Raw genomic sequence first — 25134 nt, forward strand, 5'->3', positions numbered from 1 at the left:
TGGCCCCAGAGTAAGACTTTGCTCATTTAATAATAAAATACAATGGGCCTTCTATTTTATTCCTAATGACCCAAGGGAACATTTTCATTTCATATTGTGATCTGTGATTCAGGGAGGTGACACCTGACACCTTTTAGACAGAATGTCAGGACCACTCAACTTTGGTCCATATCATCTTCAGGATGACTTTTAGAAATATCAAAATAGTTGACAATCTCCAACCCCAATGCAGTGCAGACAGGTAATACTTCCAAGCCTGAGGTCATTTAAATTCAAACACAAGAATTTGTTTGATCCATTTTTTAAAAAGCACCATTATAGTCCATTATTTTAATTAAAGCAGAAATGAAAAGTTTCTTCATGCCATTGAAATGTTTGATTTTATTATATATTACTTTCCAAAATATTTTAGCCCTTAATTCAGACACATTTAAGGCACTAAGGTGAATTTTTCCTGGCTAGAAATAAAACACCCAGTAAAACTAGCTTGGTATATATATTCCACAGGTCTCCAATTTCTGCTACTTTTCACCTTCCAGCCTAAGTGCTAAAGTTCTAGTCCACCTCAGGACCAGCTCTGAATATAAATTACTCAGTAATACTCTTCCAGTGTTCTTTTTACTTTTCCACGATTACAACTGCTAAAATTTGCTTGCCATGACCCTGTTCATTTCCCCGTTTATTCATGATTTAAGCATCTATTGCATGCAGCTTCTTACATGCATATGGACAATACAAAGGGAAGTGAGTAGATAACAACTTTACTTTCAACAATCTGTATTTATTCAACATACAATTCATGAGCACTTATCTGGTGCTAGGCACTCTTCCAAGTGTTATATTTTTTAAAAATTCAGATAATATAAATCTCTGCAAATATGATTTGATATGGAAATTCACATCTCAGGGCATAAATATGCTGGAAAATAAAGAAGTCAGGAGGGAACTCTTTTGGTGGCATTCACCCCTTCAGTCCAAAAACAAAAAAAAAGGCTGTTTATACACACAAATGGCATCAATATGACATGACGTCTCCTTCAGGCTGTTAGGTTAAGTGAAGTTTAGCTGGAAATGCTTGCTATGAAAGGTTAAGAAGCTTTAAAAGGCTGACACAAAAGCCATTTATTTCCTACCCAATGGGGTCACCAAATCTTGCTGTCTGGAGATCTTGCTTCCAGCAGACCCCCAGGGTTTGCTGTGTAAACTCTCCTGGGTTTGTCTGAGTTCCTGTGTCCTGGTAACTACATGTCTTTCCCCTGAACTCGCTATGTCTATTCTGCTCTTTTGCTGTCCAGGTGGATGGACTATTCCTCCGTCACCCTCCACTTACTGCTGCCCGCATGCTCTGCTTGTTCTGCTTTCTGGAAAATGGGTCCTGTTGCTGAGTTTCCCGGGATTCGTGATGTGGAAACGGCTTGTACACTGCTGATAGGCCTGGAAAATAAAATCCAGCTGCAGCTCTCAACATTTCAAGGAGATAACTTTCAGATGGCCAAAGTCTTCAGGACTAAAGCTTCCTTCGAATAGTATTTTGGTGAAGGGACGTAAGCTTCATGACAGAGAGTTGGCCATTTCAGTGTTTGGGGATAAAATGGAGCAAATCTAAGTGACATGATAAGTGTAGATAACTAGGATCGTGGAGAATTTCCTGATGATCTCATTGAGACCCCAGGTTATTCCCTTGGCCCTTCACAACAGCAGCCAGTTTATGAATTTATGAATACCTAACCAATTTGATCTTCATTCTTTTCCCTTCCTTTTCTAATTCAAGAGAGAAATGGCTAAACTAAAGCATAATAAAAGAAGCAATCATCTCTCTGAATAGCAACAGCAGTGAGAGGAATCCTTTATTGGTGAAAAAAATTGACCTAATTTCAGTTTTCACAAGCTCCAGGCCTTACAAAGTACATCTTCACAGTGAGGGACTTTCTTAGTAGCCATTAGTGCTTATGTTTAATTCTTGGAAAATTAGACTTCTCCATGATTTGTTTTCAATACGTTATTAAAAAATGTAATACAAATTGTATCTTAAACCCCTAAAAAGTTACAGTTTGTTTAGAGAATCTTTGTTCCAAATTCTGGGGCTCATCATAATATAAACTAATTAATTTTAATTGGTTATACAATTACCTGAATTTATATGTGAAACTTTGCAATTAAAGTAGAGTCATTCAGTAATCTACTTCTTATTCAAGCTTCACAGTATTTTTGAGAAAACAGCCAATTTATATGTGTAATGGGGGCAGGTAAATTTTTCACGAATTAGGTTTTTAACTTAGAGATAAATCTGATCTTTATTCAATTCTTGATCTCAGGAAGGATGTGCTCTGCTTTGCTAAAAATAAGAATTTTTACTTGATCTTTAAAAAATACTGGTTGATATGAGTTCTAATAATCATTCTTTTTGTCTATCAGTTAGTAGAAGATTTAGAAAATAATAAAATGCCTGAGAATGTCACAGGCAAGAAGAAAAAGTAATGACAAGAAAGTGTGGCTAAAAGAAATCTAGACAAGCTTGGAAATGGGTTTCTAAACGTTTGCTTAAAAAGTGAACACTTCGGTTATCCTTCCGATACAGCCTTAAGTCGCACCGGCACACAGATCCGCAAAAATGGCAGCTGTAGATACGCAGACGTGTAACCCTACCTTTCACAAAATTGATCACCATGAATTTTGTCAACATACTGCTTTTTATTTGAGCACTTGTTCAGTGTATCATTTGTGATTGCTGATCCTTCTTTTTTCTCAACTTCTTTTCTACTTGTATCTTCCTTACAATAAGGCCCATTCTTCTCTCCTTTGACCAACGGACATTCATTCTTACCCATGGTGCAGGGCTGATCACCACCAGCACTGTTATTTTCTTGTCTGCTCGGTCCCTCTGTGTGTGAATTGTCTCTTCTGTCTGTACTTTCTCTTGGCTCTCTGGAATGTCTTAGAGCAAAATCTTCTACCTCATCTTGCGGCCCTTCTTTATTAAATGTGGCAACACTTCTCTGAAATAGAGAGGCACTGGTCTTCTCTGCATTTTTCTTGTTGAGTTTATTAACCTTTTCTGTCTAAGAGAAGGGCTGGTTCTTCTGGGAAGATCTCTCTAAAAGCCACCATAGGACACAAAATATTTTAATGGGAGATGCATGTGATCAGTATAAATTTGGCTTTTCTATTCAATAGAAATAATGGCATTTCTATTCAAGTTTCTGTTTATCAGCAGATGCAACCTTCTGAAAAGCAGAGTAGAAGTAACATGACCAATTGTCAGACAATTGGGTTCCCAAAGACTTCTTAGTTTGTAACTAGTAGGACCCAAAGCCAATCATGTAAAAGCATTCAAAAAGCACTCCTCCCAGCAGAGAAGTTATGAACATGTAACAAGTTCTTTAAAAAAGAACAATAACTTGTATCCAGAGCATTCTTTATTCATGAATATCTAGTCTTCTAAAGACATTACCTGTGACAGCCAATGTCCTTTTGCCTTTGACAGGTGCTGTTTCCTTCAGGGGAGGACATGACCACACGTGCTCCTTAGCCTGCAGATACGCAATCAAGTAACTGAGGTTACATGTTACACCAGAGCTTCTCAGCCTCAGCACTACTGACACTTGGGGCAGGATAATTCCTTGTTGGGGGAACGTCATAAAATGTTCAGCAGCAACTCCTGCTCCCACCCACCTGATGCCAATAGCACCCCCCCTCCCAACTGTAACATCCAAAAATGTCACCAGAAATTGTTAAATGTCCCCTAGAGGGAATATCTCCCCAGGTTGAGAACCATTATATTACATGACTCAAGCACAGGAAAAAAATATATAAAATTAATAGTAATTTAGAGAACAGGAGAGTATGAATGAATGAAACCCTACATAGACTACAGTATTTGAAAACAAATGAAACTCTTTTAAAAGAAATTCTATAAAACTCTGGCACTGTTTGTAGAAGGTGGACCATCTTCATGAATAAAGGATATTGATAACGTATATGCCACCTTTGACCTCAGTTTATATTGTCTTTATATGGTTCACATATGAATCAAATAAAAATGAAAGGATATATGTGAATGGGTTTTGTTAACCAGAAAGTGGGAGACTAAAATAAACTTTTATACATGGAGCTTTTATGTTGTTCAGAACAGATGGCTTTTTACCCAAGAAGATAAACATTCTTCTCACAGTCATGGCTTCCCTGAATTAGCTTAGCAAACCCTTTTTAAGTACCATATAAAAAGTAAATATTAGCTCAATCTACCCAAATTATCACAAATTCTAAAGTTATGCATTATAAATTAATGAAATTATATGGATATCCAAAGAATCAGTCTTTTTTTCCTTTGTGAAGACAATAAAATATGCTTTAAGGTGACTTGCAAGCATGAAATGCCAGGTAAGCGCAGCTCATAGACATCAAGACAAAGTGCAAATGTACTTTTTAAACAATCCCAAGAGCAGTTCCATAAGTTCACAGCATTTCCATTTTTTACATAAGGACCTTAAAACACAGAAGCATGTTTAATAAGTCTGTAGAATAGCAAAATTAGAGATTAGAGCCTCAGAGTTTGTAACTTTCTCTTTTAAGTGCAGGGAAATGTACTTCAACTTCCTTGGGCAAAGCCAGTTGCTCTCTTCTCTATGCTTGCACAGCTCAGCACCTACCCACCCCGGTATTACTTGCAATACCTTATTAAACTTTATTTCCTGCCAGTTTCCCACTAGGCTGTAGGCCTCAAATGGGCAAATAGACTAGTTTATCTGTGAATCTCTGGCACTTAATCCAGAGACTGGGATAAAGTAACGACGGTGGTGGTAGTGGTGATGCTGTGGGTAGTAATGGTGGTGGTGATGCGGATGATGGAGATGGTGGTGGTGATGGTAGTGTTGATAATGGTGAATATATACTAAGCACTGACTATACATTAAGTACTTTTCTAAGCATGTTACCTTATTAACTCAGTTGCTTCTCATAGCTAACTTTTGGAATAGACATAATTAGCTCCATTTTATAATGAAGTTGGGTAATTTCCCAGGGTTATATGGTTCCAAATGGTGCAACCAGGATCACTTATGACTCAGTTGTCTACGTCAGTCTGTGATCTTAATAAATACACTGTACTGTCTCTCTGAATAAAGAAACAGAAGATTAAAGGCAAGGTACATTATTAATATTTACTGACTATTTATGCCACACAGCCAGCACCACAGGAGATAAGAAAAAAGGCTAGGAGAGAAGGGTACAAAATGAAAACAAATGAACAGAATGAAGAAATAAATATTTATTGATCAAAAGATTAGAATTAATATGGAAGAGAGGCAAGAGAGAGAGATAACTTAAGTCCAACTTTGAAAATAAGTCACATTAGTCAAATAAGACAGTTAAAGAAATTGTGTAACTTTGTCTTTCATTGCTTCTCTTTGGAAATAAAAAATTGGTGGACAGGGCATTGTGATTCTGTATTTATTCTGAAGGTGTGAACACTATGGTAAAAGCATACGTGTCTTAATAACGAAAACTGGTGTGTCCACCAATTTCAGTCCATCATTACATGTGAAATTGAGAGTTTGGTTGTAAGACTCCACAGAGTGCTCATCAATCAGTGTCGGCCTCTAAGGCCTGAGTGTTGGTGGTGGTAAACGTCCACAAGTCATGTCAACATTCTTTGGGAACAACAGTCTAACTTGAGCAACAGGAACGTCTGCTGATCCTGGGGAAAATAAGAAACCAGCTTCCAAAAGAGGCTATATTTTTTCTTCACCAATTATATATCAGATACGTTTTACCATTTAAATAATGTCAAAAGGTCTTTCTTTATTGTCACAGGCTATTGTATTTTCATTTCCTTATGTAATACTGACATCTAGAGGAACGTTGAACTAAAGAGTCTTCAAAAGGCCAGAAGTACTTCTTTTCTGTTTCTGGACAACTTCAAAATGAGGGGTTTTTACTTTGTGTTTGTTTCCTAGTTATATTTAGAAGTAGCTAAAATAGGAAGTGCAAGTCTGTAGATATGTGTTCTTTGTGTCCAAAAATGATGTATTTTCTCCTCGGCAAAGGGGCCCAGGACAGTGCTGTTAGGCAGAATGTGCCTGTAAGGATTACCGCCACCCTCTGTTAATAGACAGAGATCATGTCAGAGGTTGTATCCCTCTCCCCGATTCATGCTGATGACCACGGTGGGCCTGAGGGGCCTTATTTGACTCAAATTCACTCATTATTCATTCACTTAATAAATACTTACATATTTGCATATGCATTCCTTTTATAATAATGTATCAATGGATTTAGAATAACAGAGGGAAGAAAGGGATCCCAAATAGCCAAGTATTCAAAACACAGTTCCGCTTTCTCCACTCATCTGGTTTCCTAGACCGGCGTCCTAAGGGGGTGCATGTGCCCAGAGCATATCCAGGAAGTCTTCACGGAACATGAAGGAAATGTTAGAATTCATTTCTAGTCATTTTTCATTCTTTTAAAACTTATATTTACCTATGTTTATAAAACTACACATATAAATTTTATAAGCATCTGTAACATATTAAATGTTATTTATAAAAATAAATATACATGTATTGCTTATCAAGGTATTTAATTTATAAGTAAATAGACATATCGGGATATGCTAAAAATATTTTGCTGATAGCTCGGAATCAGAATAATTTGGAAACCATTCTTCTAGATAAAACTCTCTCACATTCTGATTTTCTGAAATACATGTTTTAGAAAAGAATAATTCTAGCAGGTTCAAGAAAATTCTAATTAGCCCAAGTACATAATTAGAACTAGCAGCTCGATTCTTGCAGACGGCTCTGAAGAGGTCAGGACGTGCTGCCAGATGCCACTCCGGCAATGTAAGCCATCGCTGCGCTTCCCACTCTCGTCCTCAGCGCAGTTACGCTCACGACTGCAGAGCCAAGACCTGCAGAGGAGGGCGCCGTCCGTCCGCAGGCGGGTGCCCGCCTGCCTGGGCTCATGACGCCGCCCTCACCGCACACCACAAGCCTGTCCCTGCACTCCGCTAAAACTCCTCTTCCTGGCAGTGGTGGAAGGAAATTTCCAAAAAGGAAAAGTAACTCGGTTGAATAACTGCCTGATCCCTCTTTCATTCAATAAAACCCAATTTTAAAGATCAATCCTAAAACAGATTTTACTTTAGAAGAACAGAAAAGTGAAGGTAGTTGCTGCCTCCTCTGGGTGCCTACATTACAGGAATCGTTTTCTAGGTAATTGTACCATCAGCTGACATGCCTGACCCCACACTGGGATATGGACCCCTCTCTTTGCCTTTGGTCCCCCAGCACCACACAAAGGGGTCAGGTTCTAAACACGCTTGGCAAACCCATGTGCAATGAAGGAAAGAGGTGCTTGCCAGGTGGTGCCCTTGTTTGTGAGAATGTTCTTCATAGGCTGCCTCACTGGGAAGCCAAGCTACCCCAGGCATCTTCTGAAATGCATCCGTCACTGCCTCTCATATTCTTTACATGAGGTGATATCCACAGCCCCACATTCTGGGATCATAGTTGCTCAAGAAACTTGTTTTCTAAACATCACAAAGGGACAGCACTAGACCAGCTGCATACCCTGAGCTGAGGGTGTCGCGTGTTCCTGCTCACAGAGGTGCCAAGATGAACATTTCTTGGTAATTTTAACCTAATGCTTAGAAATATAACAAAATTATAACAATTGATAATGATTTTGTTAAATGCTGATTAGGCTCCTCATGGGGGGAATGGGGAAAAACAGACCCTAAAAGAATGTAAAGAGAATTATCAGAAGAAGTATTAAAACTACGTATTCCAGCTTGAGCATAGAGCATTTTAGAGATCATTTTTAAATAAATCTCTTTCTCTTCATCCTCGGGGCACACTCAAATTCTCTGTGAGTGAAGTGACAAAACTGCCGAAAGTCCCTGGCTGATAAAAGGAATTTTCTCAAAGCATAACCGGCTTCTCCTTCTGTGGGACTGGTGTGGAATAAGGCAGGCAGGATCTGGCTGGCCGAGTCCAGGAAGGGAAAGTGTTAGCCGAGACCTCAGAGCCCAGTAAGCGGCCCCTCCCAGGGCTGCTGAAAACAAGGGTAATCAAACAGTCACCTGAGAAAGTAGCCCTGCCTGGAAAACTGAAGCCCTTTCATGCATCCACTATGACAGGGACAGGGCTTCATTCAGAAACCGTGTACATAGGACTCCTCAAGGATATATGTATCAAGAAGTGTCCTGAAATTAAAGGTGCTGGTTCAGGAAGTTCTAACTGGGCCATCTGGCAAGTGAAGATACATGGGTAATTTTACTTTCATTGAATTATAAGATGTATTGAGCAGTACCATAAAAAAAAACTATGCTATCATGTTCCACAGCCTCCTTGAGCAAGAAAAGATAGAGCACGGAAGAGCCCTGGTCAGACAGACTCCGCCGGGTCGTTCTTCCCCGACACGGACTCTCCTTAAGGTAAATGCACTTCCAGGTTTTCTTATTCCAAAAGCCCCCTTGCTAAAACCCAGACCACGTGGGCCACAGGTTCAGTCCCAAGCAGGTGTTAAGAGCAGAGTTAAGGGTGTGGCCGCCCCTAGCATCTGCCCTGCCACCCTCACAAGCCAGGCTGTGGGTGAGAACTACAAATTATTATAAATTATTTGCTTCCCTCCATTCTTCTATCCAGCCTTCTTCTGTCGGTTTTAAAAGAACTCATTAGAATCTACTTGGAACAAATTAAGAATCTTCACCTAAGTATTTAGTCACTACTTTGATCATACAGATTTTATTTTTGCTCAGCTTAGTTAGGACATCTCATAATGGATTCACATTTTCTCATTTTCTTCTCACCACCACCTTTCCTGTCCTCCCCAAACAGAAAAGACTGCCCCCTTGAACTGGCAAGCACTCATTTCCCCACTCAAACTACCAATGTGGCTGCCTGGCCGGCAGGCCCTGTGTGCCAGCCCCACATTCCCAGCTCTCCTTTATGCTGACAGCAGGGCTCTCAACCTCTTGTGGGGGCATTTGAAAGTTTGAGGCCAGGGTCCTACTCCAAAGAGGTGGGGGGGCTGGACACTCCTATTTTTTTTAATCTCACACACACTCCTCCCCATGACTGTAATGGGTCAGGTGCCACTACCTCTCGGCTCTGGCTTCCATCACTCTGGACATTTTTTTGAGTCCTTCTTACCACCCAGGCTCATCTGCTTCACCACAGTTTTGAATGATAGAAATAACACTGGAGACGTGGTCTTTCTCTTGGTCCTTGGTTCCTCCCACCCACTAGCGTGGGCCTTTGATCCTCTCCTGGATGGGTCACCCAACAAACCACTACCTCCTCCTCACCTGCCACCGAGCAGCATGTGTATGGAAATGAGGCTGAGGGAGACTGTCCGGGAGACCTCAAAACCTCCCCTCCGAGGGCGATCTCAGGGCCATCCCAGGAGGGCCAGCCATTAAGAAAGCCAACGTTCCCAATCATGCCTCTGACCCCGTGCTTGAAATCTTTGCCTTGCTTCCTGGTCAAAATTTAGTAATTGAAAGTGATTTAATTCCTCTACCAAAATGGAGGTGAGCAGAAAAGCGGAGAACTCAGGGTAACGTGGAGAGACACCACCTCAAGGGCATGGTATTTATATCACTTAACACAAAAGTACATCTGAAAATCATAAATCTCTGCAGGCTTTTGCTTTCTTGGGACTCTGTCACCGCAATAACAAGCACCTGAATGCTTCAAAAACTGTGGAGCAAATTACTAAGACAGTGCAACGGGGTGTGCGTGCACGAGTGTGTGTGTGTGTGTGTGTGTGTGTGTGAATAATCAATTTCAAACACAGTTATTAATGGGATTATAGCTCCTTGATGCTCATTTGATTTCATGAGTCTTACTTAGTCAAATTCCTCTTTTATACTATACAAGACCAAACCTTGGAATATTTTCACATGAAGTTTACAGTGTTTTTTCATCACCTAATAAAACTCTTCTAGTCCTTCCCACCACAGACAGTTTTATAAGTATTCATGTCACACGATGTTCTCAGTATGCTTTTTAATTTTTATTTTAGGGGCACTTTTATCACTCCATCTCCTGTGTCCTTCTCTGAGTAAGCAGCCTCTCCCAGGCTGGATCATGGAGGTGCCACATGGCTGTCAGAGGCCCATGGAAAGCACAGTTTCTAAGACTGAGGTGATGTGTGGTCCCATGGGTTGTAAGGGAATTTCAGAAATCTAAACTTAGATTCACCGAGCTAAATGTTTAACCTCCTAATGGCTTGCCGTTCCGTATCTTCCCCTGCATAACAAATATTACAAGCACGCTACAAAGCAGAATGGCTTTAAAAAGCTCTCTCTGATAAGAATGAGAAGCTGCAAAACTCTCAGAAAGTCTCTGATTTTGCAATATGCAGTATAAACTCTGTAGATATAAGCTGATCAGTTATGATGATCCCCAAATGTTTTCTACTATTCAAAGTAGCTCCATGGACAGGCATTAACTGGGAGCGTGTTAGAAATGCAGTGTCACAGCCCCTCCCCACCACCTATCAATCAGAATCTGTGCTTTAACCAATCCTCGGGTGGCCCCCACCTACATCAGAATTTGAGAAGATTGACCTAGATAACAGACCTAACGATTTGGTGTGAAGAAATATCTCACAAAATGTTTGTCACAGCCTCTGGTATTTATTTCAGTCCTGCCTCTGTCCATGAAAAGGTAATGTCATCATGTTCGGGCAAGCTCAGAGCAAGGACGGCAGAGAAAGGAGGAAGGAGCCAAGAACAATGCCCGGACTGTTGGGATGTCAGTAGGCCTGGAGGGGTGTGGCCAGTGGGAGTCCAGCACTATGGAGAATATCAGTGAACTTCGTAGAATGTCCAGAACCTTGATACCAGCCCAGAAGTCCTGGCAGGGACTCAGAAGAGAATGCAAGACTTGAAATATCCCTAGAACTTTCCACTAATCTTTGGGGTCTCTACCAATTGCCCAAACTCAGTCCTCATAGAAAGGCAATATTAAAATGCAAAGGTTCTGTTATGGACTGAATATTATATCCCTCCAAAATTCATATATCAAACCCCTAATTCCTAATATGATGGTATTAGGAAGTGGGGGTCTCTGGAAGGTAATCAGGTTTAGAAGAACTCATGAGGGTAGAGTCTCTATGATGACTTTAGTGTCTCTATCAGAAGAGGAAGAGACCAGGGCTTTCTTCTGTCTCTCTGCCAAGTGAACACACAGGTTCAATAACCCTTCCTCAATGTGGATTTTTAAAGTAATTTGCCATTTGATACCTTCTCAACAAATGTTTTATACCTAATGAGAATCAGAACATGTACTGTAAACATTGTATGCTTAATGTATATAAGATCTATTATTCATATTTCTACATTGAACTTAACTTATTTTACATGCTTTAACTCATGAGCACAGAGTGACACTTAATGAACACCTTTGGTGATGGAAATGAGAAGAGGTTGGAGTTAGATATTGTTACTCCCACATCTTACTTTATTATGATTATGGAACTTAATTTTGCCAAAAGGCAAGAGCAAGCAATAACTATTTCCTTTGAAATGTCTGATTGAACTTTTTTGTACATTACCTAGCAAAACATCAAAATAGGTGCTAAATGCCTTTGCATTTTACAACCAAAGTCCTCTACAGTATTTCTAATGGTGACTAAGTAACCAGTCTAATTATATATAACATTCATTACTGTAATGTTTCTTCAGCACTAAAGTTCTACAGTGCCACAGAATCTAGAACAAATCTTGGCCCAGGTAAAGAGCATGCTCTGAAGCTTTATATGCTGGCAAGAAACCACCTCTCAAGGGCTTTTCCAAGTTTTCTCACCCTTGGAATCTATCTTCTCTTGTGATGATGATTTAGTAGTAGCCAGATCCTAAGTAAAAATTTCTTTATGGCAGATCATAGAAGTAGTGTGCTTGTTTGCCATTCATTTAATTCTCCATTTATCAGCAGGGGAGGGTTTTGCTTCTAAGTAGTTATTAGGTTATCCCCACTGCATTGGGCCCTGTCAGCATGCAAAAAGTTCTCTTGGAGATTTTATCAATAAACTTTCCAAGTTACCCCTTTCTACAATGGGAAGGGAGTGTGCTGGGAGTAGTCTGGGGTAATGTTTCTTCTCAAGCAATGCTTAGATTTGGAAACCAGTGATGTGGGGATGGGTTTGTAAGACATGCCCCTCCAGCATCTTTTCAAAATTATTGTCTCAGGAAGCTATGGCAATGAACCTCCCACCCTGTTTAAACAGAGGGCTTCATCTGCTGATTCAAATAATAGCAATCTCTATCTCCAAGGCAAGCGATTGCTATTTCAGTAAACAAAACCAAAACAAAGCAAAGGGTAGCATTTTTTGTTGTGGAAAAGAGCTATTTATTTTCCATGTTGCCTAAAGGCAGAGTAAGAAGAAATATGAAAAATCAGCTTAGATTTAATATCACAGATTCAAATTAGATTTTAAAAAGAAGTTAAGATAATGGAAGGAGTTTGCCTCATAATCCAGTGGGTTAGATACACAACTGTTTTGTATTCCCAGTCACACAATTTACCATTAAAAAACACAATATTCTAATGGTACAAAATAAGACAAGGAAGTAGAAAACTTACTGAATCATAAAATCCATTTTGAATTTGAAGAGACTTAAAGAGCGTTGGAAAAATATGTGAAGGAAACCTAACTCAGAATTGGAGTTGGGAAGCCATGAAAGGAGGGTTGTCAGGCATGCACCACTCAGTGCAGCTTACGGAGTCCAGCAGGAGGAAGTGTAAACTAAGTCATGGGAATGTAATGGACAGCATGGCAACTATAAGACTATAGCATATTTTAAAGTTCTTAACAGAGTAGATCTCAAAAGTTCTCATCAAAAGGAAAATAAGTTTGTAACTAGGTATAGAGGCAGACATTAACTAGACTTATGGTGGTGATCATTTTGCAATATATATGAAATTTGAATCATTATCTTGCAGTCCTGAAACTAATATAGTATGTCAATTATACTTCAACTTTAAAAGGTATGAAATAGTGCCCCACAACAAAAAAGAAAGAAAAAAGAAAAGGTTGACATTTCATGGTGTCAGAAGTGGGAACTGAAGGAGCTGAACCTCTGAGGAACTAAGAACCCCTTGAGCTCTGTGTGGTACCCACTTGGGCCCTTTGTGCTCTCTGCTTCAGTGAGTCAACTTTTTCATTTTGGTTGAGTCTTCTCTTAAATTCGTCTCCTTCTGGTTGAGCTCTGCAACTTTTCTGGGGATCTGTTTTCTTGAAGGCATCATCCTTTTGGTGAGAACTCATTTGTTTTTGAATGTCTGGTTTTGAGGTATGGATCCATATCCTACAAATTTTCTCAAGGGGCTTAACCTTCTGGGGCCCAAGTTGGTTTTATGTTCAAAAAGTAAGGTCCCTCCTCAGTAATTCCACTCCTCAGAGTTTAACCAAAGAAAACAAAATCCCTGATTTGAAAAGGTATATGCACCCCTATGTTTATCCCTGCACTATTTGTAATAGCCAAGATATGGAAGCAACCTAAGTGTCCATCAATAGATGAATGGATAAATAAGATGTGGTACATACACGCAATGGAATATTATTCAGCCATAAAAAGAAAATAAATCCTGCCATTTGCAACAACAATGATGGATCTAGAGGGTATTATGTTCAGTGAAATAAGCCAGGCAGAGAAAGAAAAATACCATATGATTTCACTTATTTGTGGAATATAAAAACAAAGCAAACTGAAGGACCAAAACAGCAGTAGGATTATAGACACTGAGAAGTGACTAGTGGCTACCAAGGGGGAGGAGTTGGAGTGGGAGTGGGGAGAGGGTGATAAAGGGGCACAATAATTTGCTATCACAATATAAGTTGGTCATGGGGATGGTAGTAGAGCATGGAGAATATAGTCAGTGATTCAATAACATCTTTCTACACTGATAGATAATAACTGCACTAGAGGGGGTGAAGATTCACTAATATGGGTAACTGCTGTATATTTGAAACCAACATGAGATTGTATATCAATGATACATCAATAAATAAAATAAGATCGCTTCTCAGCCTTTTGGCTAAGATCAAGTGTAGTATCTGTTCTTATCAGTTTAATAAAAAAAAATAAGGTCCCTCCTCATACACATTCTTAATTAAATGGGCCAACTTAGCCAAGGATAATTTAGAACTCCAACAGCCATAAACTTTCTACTTCCCCAAACTTGTGCTTTTCAGAACAAAATTAGAAGACTGCAGCTCCAAAATTAAACAGACTGAATGAGATGCCTATTTTAACTGATACCTGGAGGTTTCCAAATATATCCAAGATTCTAAAATCACCTTTTTATAAAATATCATTTCTAAATTAACTGAGGTGAATGAGCAATTGAAAGAAGACAAAAAAGGAAAAAAGCTTATAAGGTCTCTTTTCCTTCCTCTGTTCTCTTTGTCTCTGGCACTAGCTTCCTCTTCCCTTCTGCACTGTCTCCATTACCTCTGTACCCTACACTTCCTCATTTTAATCCCCTCACTGGACTTTTCTTTTTCTCTGTCCCTTTCCCCAGTTCCTCCTCTCCCAAGCCAATTAAACTGCCCCTTTCAAATCAGACACTAAGGATTCAAATGCTAACCCCTTAATTTTTCATGTGCCCTGGTCTCATGCTGAACTATGAGTCACAAAGATTTTCCCAAAGTAACTGAGTATCCTGCAGATTTACTGAGGAATTTAATATAGTCATTCAAACTAACCAACCTGGCTTCTCTGACTTACATCAGCTACTTCCTATGCTTGTTGGTGAAGACCAGGCCCAACACTCAATGAAAATTGCCAATTGGAACAATCCTGAGAAGTCTTTAGAATTGCAGCCTGGGGAAAAAGAATCCCTTGCTGCCTTACTATATAATCAGGCTCAGGCAACTGCCAAGCAACTCCACTTGACAATTCCTAGGGCTTTCCCAAAGCCAGTTGGTTTAAATAAGATTTCAGGCTTGTATCCAGAAGCCCAGTGAGACCATGAATGGTTATTACAGCTGGCTCCAAATGGTGTTTAAAGAAATTGTGTCACCTCACCAACATTTCCACAAAAAATGCTGTCCTAAAATAGTCTAAAAGTCAAAGAAACTCACCTCCAGATGATAATTTGGAGAAACTGACTACAGACATCCATGAATCAACACCAGAAAAGGAAAAACACTATTGGTAATCAAATGGCTGTTGGCATAAGAAAAGACCACTGGTTTGGATCAAATAAAAACCCAGCCCCACCAAAAATTAGAAAATTCCCACTGTTGACCACTGTACATGCATTCAACCATTGGTCTACAGATAAAATTATAGCATTTATGAGTCAATAATGGTGGAGAAATATTAACAAGGCTACAAAAGGTACCTACTTTACTTGCTTCATCTGCCCAAAACATGATCCAGGAAAACCTGCCCACAGTGCTCCTGGGCACTCTAAGTTGCCTAGTGGACAATTTGAGGTTTGGCAAATGGACTTTATTCAGCTACCCTGATACTGTGGATACAAATATGTATTGGGAATGATTTATATGTTTTCCCATTGGGTTGAAGCCTTTCCATGTAAACCATCTATTTCCTCTTCAGTAGCTAAAATACTATTAGAAAAAAAAAATCATCTCTACCCAGGGAACCTCTCTTGAGCACCATAATGAACAGAAAACCCATTTTCCTGGTCAAATATTATGGCAAGTCTGTGCTATTTGACCAGTTCTACAGCACTGTCACAATGCTTATGATCCTCAATCTTTAGGGCTGATCAAAGAAACCAATGGCATCATCAAAACTTAATTGGCAGGAGGAGGAGCCAAGATGGCAGCATGAATAGGGCAGCAGAAATCTCCTCCCAAAAACAATATATATTTTTGAAAACACAACAAATACAACTATTCCTAAAAGAGAGACCAGAGGATACAGTACAACAGCCAGGCTACATCTACATCTGCGAGAACTCAGCATCTCATGAAGGGGGTAAGATACAAGCCGCAACCCAGCAGGACCTGAGCACTTCCCCCACCCCAGCCCACCAGCAGGAGGAAAGGAGTCGGAGCGGGGAGGGAGAGGAAGCACAGGACTGCTAAATAACCAGCCCCAGTAATCTGCACCAGGAGCACAGACACACATTGCACGGTGTGCTGGATATTAGGGAAACAGAAAAGTAAAATATGCAAGTGGTTCCCCACAGGCAGTTCCCCTGGGACAAAAGAAAAGCAAGTGCTTTTTGAAAGTCTTAAAGGGACAGGGCCTTCACAGCTGGACAGAATCGTGCTGACACACTCAGCCCAGCAGGCAGGGAATTTTGAGGAGCTTTGGATGCCCCAGCCACCTGGGAGGCAGCACAGCTCTGAAGCCCCTCACAGTGACAAACAGCTTATCATACGTTCCCCCTCTGGCGTGACCCCACTACAGGGGCCGAGCAGCCTGAGAGCAGCAGCGCCCACAGCAGCCGCCCAGAGTCTCCTCCAGGCACTCAGTCGCCCGGGCCAGACCCAGGGCTGCCACTGGCACGCAGTTGCCCAGCGCAGGCAGAGGAAGCCAGAGCAGGGTGTGAAGGGGTGCCGTTCTCACAGGAGAGCACACCCTCCATGCCTGCCTCTCTCTGCAGAGCTCTGGGCTGCCCCAAGGGCTGCTCCCAGTGCGCCAGGAAATGACACAGGCAGCAGAGGGGCAGGGCAACCAGCAAGCAGGAAGGGACTTTGTTCTCCCAGCTGACACATGCGCCACCTGCCTACCACTACCTCTATCGCCATGAAAAGGCTGAAGAATTTGGCCCAGTCCAGAATCACCCTGAAAACCCCTGAGAGAGGATCTGGGGAGTCAGATATAACCCATCTTCCTGAAAAAGATTTTAAAATAAAGGTCACAACCATGCTGATGGGCTTGCAGAGAAATATGGAAAAGCCAAGGGATCAATTTAGGAGGGAGACTACAGAAATAAAACAATCTCTGGAAGGACTTAAGAGCATACTGGACAAGGTACAAGAGACCGTTAATGGAATAGAATTCAGAGAACAACAATACAGAGAAGCTGAGGCAGAGAGAGATAAAAGGATCTCCAGGAATGAAAGAATATTAAGAGAACTGTGTGACCAATCCAAACAGAACAATATTCACATTATAGGGGTACCAGAAGAAGAGAGAGAAAAAGGAATAGAAAGTGTGTTTGAAGAAATAATTGCTGAAAACTTCTCCAAACTGGGGGAGGAAATAGTCTCTCAGACCATGGAAGCCCACAGATCTCCCAACACAAGGGACCCAAGGAGGACAAAATCAAGGCATATAATAATTAAAATGGCAAGTATTAAAGACAAGGACAGAGTATTAAAGGCAGCCACGGAGAGAAAAAAGGTCACCTACAAAGAAAAACCCATCAGGCTATCATCAGACTTCTCAACAGAAACCTTACAGGCCAGAAGAGAAAGGCATGATATATTTAATGCAATGAAACAGAAGGGGCTTGAACCAAGAATACTATATCCAGCACGATTATCATTTAAATATGAAGGATGGATTAAACAATTCCCAGACAAGCAAAAGTTGAGGGAATTTGCCTCCCACAAACCACCTCTACAGGGTATTTTAGAGAGAATGCTTTAGATGGGAGCACTCCCACAGCTAAATAGATGTCACCAGAGAAAATAAAATCATAACAAAGAAAGCAGACCAACCAAATACTAACTAAAGTCAAAAAAATAAAATCAACTACCCACAAAAGCAGTCAAAGGAAACACGAAAGAGTACAGAATAAAACACCTAACATATAAAGAATGGAGGAGGAGGAATAAGAAGGGAGAGAAATAAAGAATCATCAGACTGTGTTTATAATAGCTTAATAAGTGAGTTAAGTTAGATGGTTAGATAGTAAATAAGCTACCCTTGAACCTTTGGTAACCACGAATCTAAAGCCTGCAAAGGCAATAAGTACATATCTTTCAATAATCACCCTGAATGTAACTGAACTGAATGCACCAATCAAAAGATACCAGGCAATAGAATGGATAAAAAAGCAAGACCTATGTATATGCTGCTTACAAGAGACTCACCTCAAACCCAAAGACATACACAGACTAAAAGTCAAGGGATGGAAAAAGATATTTCATGCAAACAACAGAGAGAAAAAAGCAGGTGTTGCAGTACTTGTATCAGACAAAATAGACTTCAAAACAAAGAAATTAACAAGAGATAAGGAAGGGCATTACATAAGGATAAAGGGCTCAGTCCAACAAGAGGATATAACCATTATAAATATATATTCACCCAATACAGGGGCACCAACATATGTGACAAATACTAACAGAAGTAAAGGAGGAAATAGAATGCAGTGCATTCGTTCTAGGAGACTTCCACACACCACTCACTCCAAAGGACAGATCCACCAGACAGAAAATAAGTAAGGACACAGAGGCACTGAACTACACTCTAGAACAGATGGACCTAACAGACATCTACAGAACTCTACACCCAAAAACAGCAGGATATACATTCTTCTCAAGTGCATATGGAACATTTTCCAGAATAGACCACATACTAGGCCACAAAAAGAGCCTCAGTAAATCAAAAAGACTGAAATTCTACCAACCAACTTCTCAGACCACAAAGGTATAAAACTAGAAATAAATTGTACATAAACCAAAAGGCTCACAAACATATGAAGGCTTAACAACATACTCCTAAATAATCAATGGATCAATGACCAAATTAAAATAGAGATCAAGCAATATATGGAGACAAATGAGAATAACAGCACAATAGCCCAACTTCTGTGGGAAACAGCAAAGGCAGTTCTAAGAGGAAAGTATGTAGCAATCCAGGCCTATTTAAAGAAGGAAGAACAACCCCAAAAGAATAGTCTAAAGTCACAATTATTGAAACTGGGAAAGAAGAACAAATGAGGCCCAAAGTCAGCAGAAGGAGGGACATAACAAAGATCAGAGAAGAAATAAATAAAATTGAGAAGAATAAAACAATAGAAAAAATTCAATGAAACCAACAGCTGGTTCTTTGAGAAAATAAACAAAATAGATAAGCCCCTAGCCAGACTGATTAAGAGAAAAAGAGGTTCAACACACATCAACAGAATCAGAAATGAGTGAGAAAAATATCATGACAGACACCACAGAAATACAAAGAATTATTAGAGAATACTATGAAAATCTATATGCTAACAAGCTGGAAAACCTGGAAGAAATGGAGAACTTCCTAGAAAAATACAACCTTCCAAGGCTAACCAAGGAAGAAACAGAAAATCTAAACAGACCAATTGCCAGCAACGAAATTGAATTGGGAATCAAAAAACTACCCAAGAACAAAACTCCTGGGCCAGATGGACTCACCACTGAATTTTATCAGACATAAAGAGAAGACATAATAACCATTCTCCTTAGTTTTCCAAAAAATAGCAGAGGGGATATTCCAAACTCATTCTATGAAGCCAGAAGCACTCTAATAACAAAACCAGGCAAAGACCCACAAAAAAAGAAAATTACAGACCAATATCCCTGATGAACAAAGATGCAAAAATACTCAACAAAATATTAGCACACTGAATTCAAAAATCATTAAGAGGATCATACACCATAATCAAGTGGGATTCATCTCAGGGGTGCAAAGATGGTATAACATTCGAAAATCCATCAACATCATCCACCACATCAACAAAAAGAAGGAGAAAAACCACATGATCATCTCCATAGATGCTGAAAAAGCATTTGACAAAATTCAACATCCATTCATGATAAAAACTCTCAACAAAATGGGTATAGAGGGCAGTACCTCAACATAATAAAGGCCATACATGACAAACCCACAGCCAACATTATACTTAACAGTGAGAAGCTGAAAGCTTTTCCTCTAAGATCAGGAACAAGACAGGGATGCCCACTCTCCCCATTGTTATTCAACATAGTACTGGAAGTCCTAGCCACACAATCAGACAACACAAAGAAATACAAGGAATCCAGATTGGTAAAGAAGAAGTTAAACTGTCACTATTTGCAGATGAAATGATATTGTATATAAAAATCCCTAAATAATCTACTCCAAAATCAACTAGAACAAATAACTGAACTCAGCAAAGTTGCAGGATACAAAATTAGCATACAGAAATCTGTTGCTTTCCTATACACTAACAATGAACTAGCAGAAAGAGAAATCAGGAAAAGGATTCCATTTACAATTGTATCAAAAAGAATAAAATACCTAGGAATAAACCTAACCGCGGAGGTGAAAGACCTATACCCTGAAAACTACAAGACATTCTTAAGAGAAATTAAAGAGGACACTAATGATGGAAACTCATCCCATGCTCTTGGCTAGGAAGAATTAATATTGTCAAAATGGCCATACTGCCTAAAGCAATCTACAGATTCCATGCAATCCCTATCAAAATACCAACAGCATTCTTCAATGAACTGGAACAAATAGTTTTTAAATTCATATGGAAACACCAAAGACCCCAAATAGCCAAAGCAATCCTGAGAAGGAAGAATAAAGTAGGGGGCATCTCACTTCCCAACTTCAAGCTCTACTACAAAGCCACAGTAATTAAGATAATTTGGTACTGGGACAAGAACAGAGCCACACCAGTGGAACAGAATAGAGAGTCCAGGTATTAACCCAAACATATATGGTCAATTAATATATGATAAAGGAGCCATGGACATACAAAGGAGAAATGACAGTCTCTTCAACAACTGGTGTTGGCAAAACTGGACAGCTAAATGTAAGAGAATGAAACTGGATCACTGTCTAACCCATACACAAAAGTAATTTGAAAATGGATTAAAGACCTGAATGTAAGTCATGAAATCATTAAACTCTTAGATAAAAACATAGGCAAAAAGCTCTTGGACATTAACATGAGCAACTTTTTCATGAACATATCTCCCCAGGCAAGGAAAACAAAAGCAAAAATGAACAAGTGGGACTATATCAAGCTGAAAAGCTTCTGTACAGCAAAGGACACCATCAATAGAACAAAAAGGAACCCTATAGTATGGGAGAATATATTCATAAATGACATCCGATAAAGGGTTGACATCCAAAATATATAAAGAGCTTACCTACTTCAACAAACAAAAAGCAAATAATCCAATTAAAAAATGGTCAGAGGAGCAGAACAGACAGTTCTCCAAAGCAGAAATTCAGATAGCCGACAGACACATGAAAAGATGCTCCACATCGCTAATCATAAGAGAAATGCAAATTAAAACCACAATGAGATATCACCTCACACCAGTAAGGACTGCCACCATCCAAAAGACAAACAACAACAAATGTTGGCAAGGATGTGGAAAAAGGGGAACCCTCCTACACTGCTGGTGGGAATGCAAATTAGTTCAACCATTGTGGAAAGCAGTATGGAGATTCCTCAAAAAGCTCAAAATAGAAATACCATTTGACCCAGGAATTCCACTTCTAGGAATTTACCCTAAGAATGCCGCAGCCCAGTTGAAAAAGACAGATGCACCCCTATGTTTATCGCAGCACTATTTACAATAGCCAAGAAATGGAAGCAACCTAAGTGTCCATCAGTAGATGAATGGATAAAGAAGATGTGGTACATATACACAATGGAATATTATTCAGCCATAAGAAGAAAACAAATCCTACCATTTGCAACAACATGGATGGAGCTAGAGGGTATTATGCTCAGTGAAATAAGCCAGGCAGAAAAAGCAAGTATCAAATAATTTCACTCATCAGAGGAGTATAAGAACAAAGAAAAAAACTGAAGGAACAAAACAGCAGCAGACTCACAGAACCCAAGAATGGACTAACAGTTACCAAAGGGAGAGGAACTGGGAAGGATGGGTGAGAAGGAAGGGACAACGGGAAAAAAGGGGCATTACTATTAGCAGACATAAAGTAGGGGATGAGGGGGCACAGGGAGGGCTGTGCAACACAGAGAAGACAAGCAGTGATTCTACAGCATCTTACTACACTGATGGACAGGGACTGTAATGGGGTATGAGATGGGGACTTGGTGATGGAGGGAGTCTAGTAAACATAATGTCCCTCATGTCATTGTAGATTAATGATACCAAAATAAATAAATAAATAAACTTAATTGGTAAAATTTGTGGACACCCTCTAACAACCTTGGACAAAAATATCACCATTGCTACTTCTAAATCTTGGATCCACCCCATTTGGAGCTCACAAATTTTCACTATTTGAGATTACTGCTGGGTACCTCATGCATTTAGTTTCTGCTTCTTTTGACTCACACCGAATAAGAGGAGGTTTAAGACCTTTCCTTATATACTTTCCTTTGATATACTTCAGTATTGCAAAGGTCTAATTATATCCCTTGAAAAGTATCATGCTTTAGTAGAGCAATCTTTCCACAATGCACTCCAGCAGACAAAACCTTGTACACTGTACCCTGCAACCTGGGGATTTCATTTATTAGAAAAGACACCCCCAAAAAGATTATTTTCAACCATACTGGAAAGGCCCTTATCAAATGTTACTGCCCAATCCTTGCTGCCAGACTCTAAGGAATTGACTCCAAAATCCATGTGTCTTATCTAATAAAGAAAGCCCCAAACCCTGACTGGACTTGCATACCAACTGGTGACCTCACATTAAAGATATTCAAGAATTGAAGCAGATGACAGCTTTCTCAAGATTATGGGCTTTGACCTGTATATTCTCTCCTTTTTGCTTTTTCTCACCTTTTCTCCTCTACCCTGGAAAGACAATGCTGTCATTCATATTTCCCAATCTCTTCCAAACGGGGGAAGCCATTCTGATTCTTGGGTCTTTCGTCAGTAACCCTGATATGTCCATGACATTTGTGACCCTTTAGACTCCCGTGTAACAAACTTTTCCTTCCTCTCCAATGCAACCCCTAACTATACCCACACCGGTCCAGATAGTTCTTACCAGCTTAAACTGCTACAACCAGGTTTTCCTGCACTTTGCATTGACTATTCCCCTGTCATAACTCTCAAAGCAATGAATCGTCCCTACCTTAGGTATACAGTTCCCCATTCTCAATACCACCTTAGATCTCACGCTATAATAAAACAAACCCTTTCTGCACACCCTTTGAGAATAAAGAACAGAACAGGATGGTTTCTCCCTAATTGTTCCCAGTATCACTGACCCTTCGTTCAAAAGGGCCAAATTTATAGCACTGTTAGTTACCAAATCCTAGAAGGAGTTTTATGTGCACTCCATGGTTTTATCTCTGTCTGTGGCGAATGAGCCTCTCACTGGGCCTATCAATATTTAGACAGCTGGTGGGTTGGAGGCAAAGGCTGACCGGGATTTTTACCTGTCACCGTGGACATCTACAATCTGAAGCCACTTATTGGCCCTCCCATTGGTCTTCCCCATTAAACCTTCTTTGCCGCCTTAAATGGGAACTTCCCGAAGGTGCACATGACTCTGGATTTACCTCCATCAGACAGGCATTTATTCCTCTTGTGGGTGTTCATGCTGAAGAATGGATGACTAGAAATCTCTCTCTGAAACTGGGAACGCTTGCTGATTCCGCTAAGTCAACAGCAGCCCAACAGCCATCACTTGACCTGTTGGCTAATGTGGTTTTGAACAATTGCATAGCCCTTGGACACCGATTTGCAGAACAAGGAGTGTTTGTGCAATAGCAAGCATCACTTGTCGCAAATGGATGAATTCCTCAGAGAAGTAGAAACTCAATTACATAAAATCAGAGAACAAGCACATTGGCTACAGCAAATTCCACCTGATGACCTGATCTCTTTAAAGCATTACTCTCAGGCTTAGAAACCTTTAGGACTATTATACAAACTGGGGTCATCTTTCTGCTCCTCATCTTATTTTGCATAGTCATTTTTAAGCTTTGTACCTATTGCCTGCCAAACCTCTGCAGAAAGGAGGCACCGAATAGGGTGATGCTAGCTCAGTACTTTGAAATGTTCTCCAGACTTGATAGGATTTGGACTTTTGATGGGAAGTGTCTGAGAGTCTCCCTTCTACCTTTCCTTGTGACTCAAATGTGGCCTCAGTGGTTTCCAATCCGTGCACTTTCCTTCCAGTGTGGGACATAACACCCAAGGAAGGTCCTTGGTGGAGCCAAGGGGCAAAAACAATTATAATAAGGAACAGATGATCCAACTCTTGATCAGTGATGCTTTCAAAGAAAGATCTTGATCAAAAGGAGGAAATGTGAAAATGTGTTAAAGAAACCTCACTCAAAATTGGAGTCCAGAAGCCATGAAGGGAGGAATCTCAAACACATACCGTTAATTGCAGCTGCATAGTCCAGCAGGAAGAAGGAAGGAAGTTTGGTTGGCCCAGCACCAGCAAGCTGCCCTCACAAGGAGCCAATGAGAGGCCACCACCACTCAGAACTCTCATTTTCCTCCAATGAACTTTTATTCAAAACAACCCATCCCAACTTCCTCCTTTCTTCTTAAAGAGACACTGTCCTCCTTTCCTCTCTGGACTTGCCTGTGGTTCACCATAGTTCACTTGTCCTGAACTTGCAATTCCTCTGCTATTCCTGAATAAACTAGATTTGGCTGACTGATGGCTTATCTCTTTCTTTTGAAAGGTTGACAGCATGTAGCCCAATCAGCTGAACTGGATATTAGAAATGAGATTCTAACCAATTTTACCTAATTATAGGATATGTTGATAATGTTTAAAATGTTTCAGCTAAAAGGAACAGCTGGGGTTTTTTCTGTAACACCTTCATCCTCATATATGTAATAAGGCATTGTCTCAATCTCTATTTTCTCTCATTAAACATCCCCCACCACTGTACATTGTTCAAATGTACCCATAGTTCTCAACAATACACTTGTTATTATGCACCAGTTTTCTATGGTGTGTATAAGTAGGCAGCTATAGATGAATTTTGTTAGGTATTGATATAAGCTTAAGCATTAATCTATGATTTGGTATTGGATTGCTAGAGCAAAAAGTACATTGTTAGGCCAAGTAAACTTTGAAGTGAATGTTTTTGTTTGGAGGAAAAAAATCCTTCCCAAATAAGACATAATAATGGACATGATTAAGAAAACTCTATTAGCACTGCAGTAGTATTTAGTAAGAGTCCTTAGCAGCATTAGGCTAGAGAGCTAGCAGGGGCTGGCTTACCCTCCTTGGCTGGTGAAGAGCCCCACTCAAAATTCTCCATGCAGGGGACAGAG

General features: G+C 40.0%; 1 protein-coding gene and 1 pseudogene across 5 annotated transcripts in view; one reads left to right on the forward strand and one right to left on the reverse strand.

The window, feature by feature from the left end:
- The window catches only part of MYLK4 (myosin light chain kinase family member 4), a 109924-nt gene that overhangs the window by 21427 nt on the left and 63363 nt on the right, over positions 1 to 25134 (reverse strand). For 3 of the 5 annotated variants that reach the window (XM_036888745.2, XM_057494344.1, XM_057494345.1), the window contains one exon: positions 3452 to 3530. In XM_036888745.2, the coding sequence (XP_036744640.2) occupies positions 3452 to 3530 (79 nt within the window). Of the gene's footprint in view, positions 1 to 3451; positions 3531 to 23956; positions 24195 to 24220; positions 24241 to 25134 lie in introns of those variants that run through there. The other 2 variants (XM_036888753.2, XM_036888752.2) reach the window with 2 other exon arrangements.
- Positions 14026 to 14138, forward strand: LOC118914195 (U2 spliceosomal RNA; annotated as a pseudogene).

The sequence above is a fragment of the Manis pentadactyla genome, chromosome 16 (genome assembly GCF_030020395.1).
Source record: "Manis pentadactyla isolate mManPen7 chromosome 16, mManPen7.hap1, whole genome shotgun sequence".
NCBI lineage: Eukaryota > Metazoa > Chordata > Mammalia > Pholidota > Manidae > Manis > Manis pentadactyla.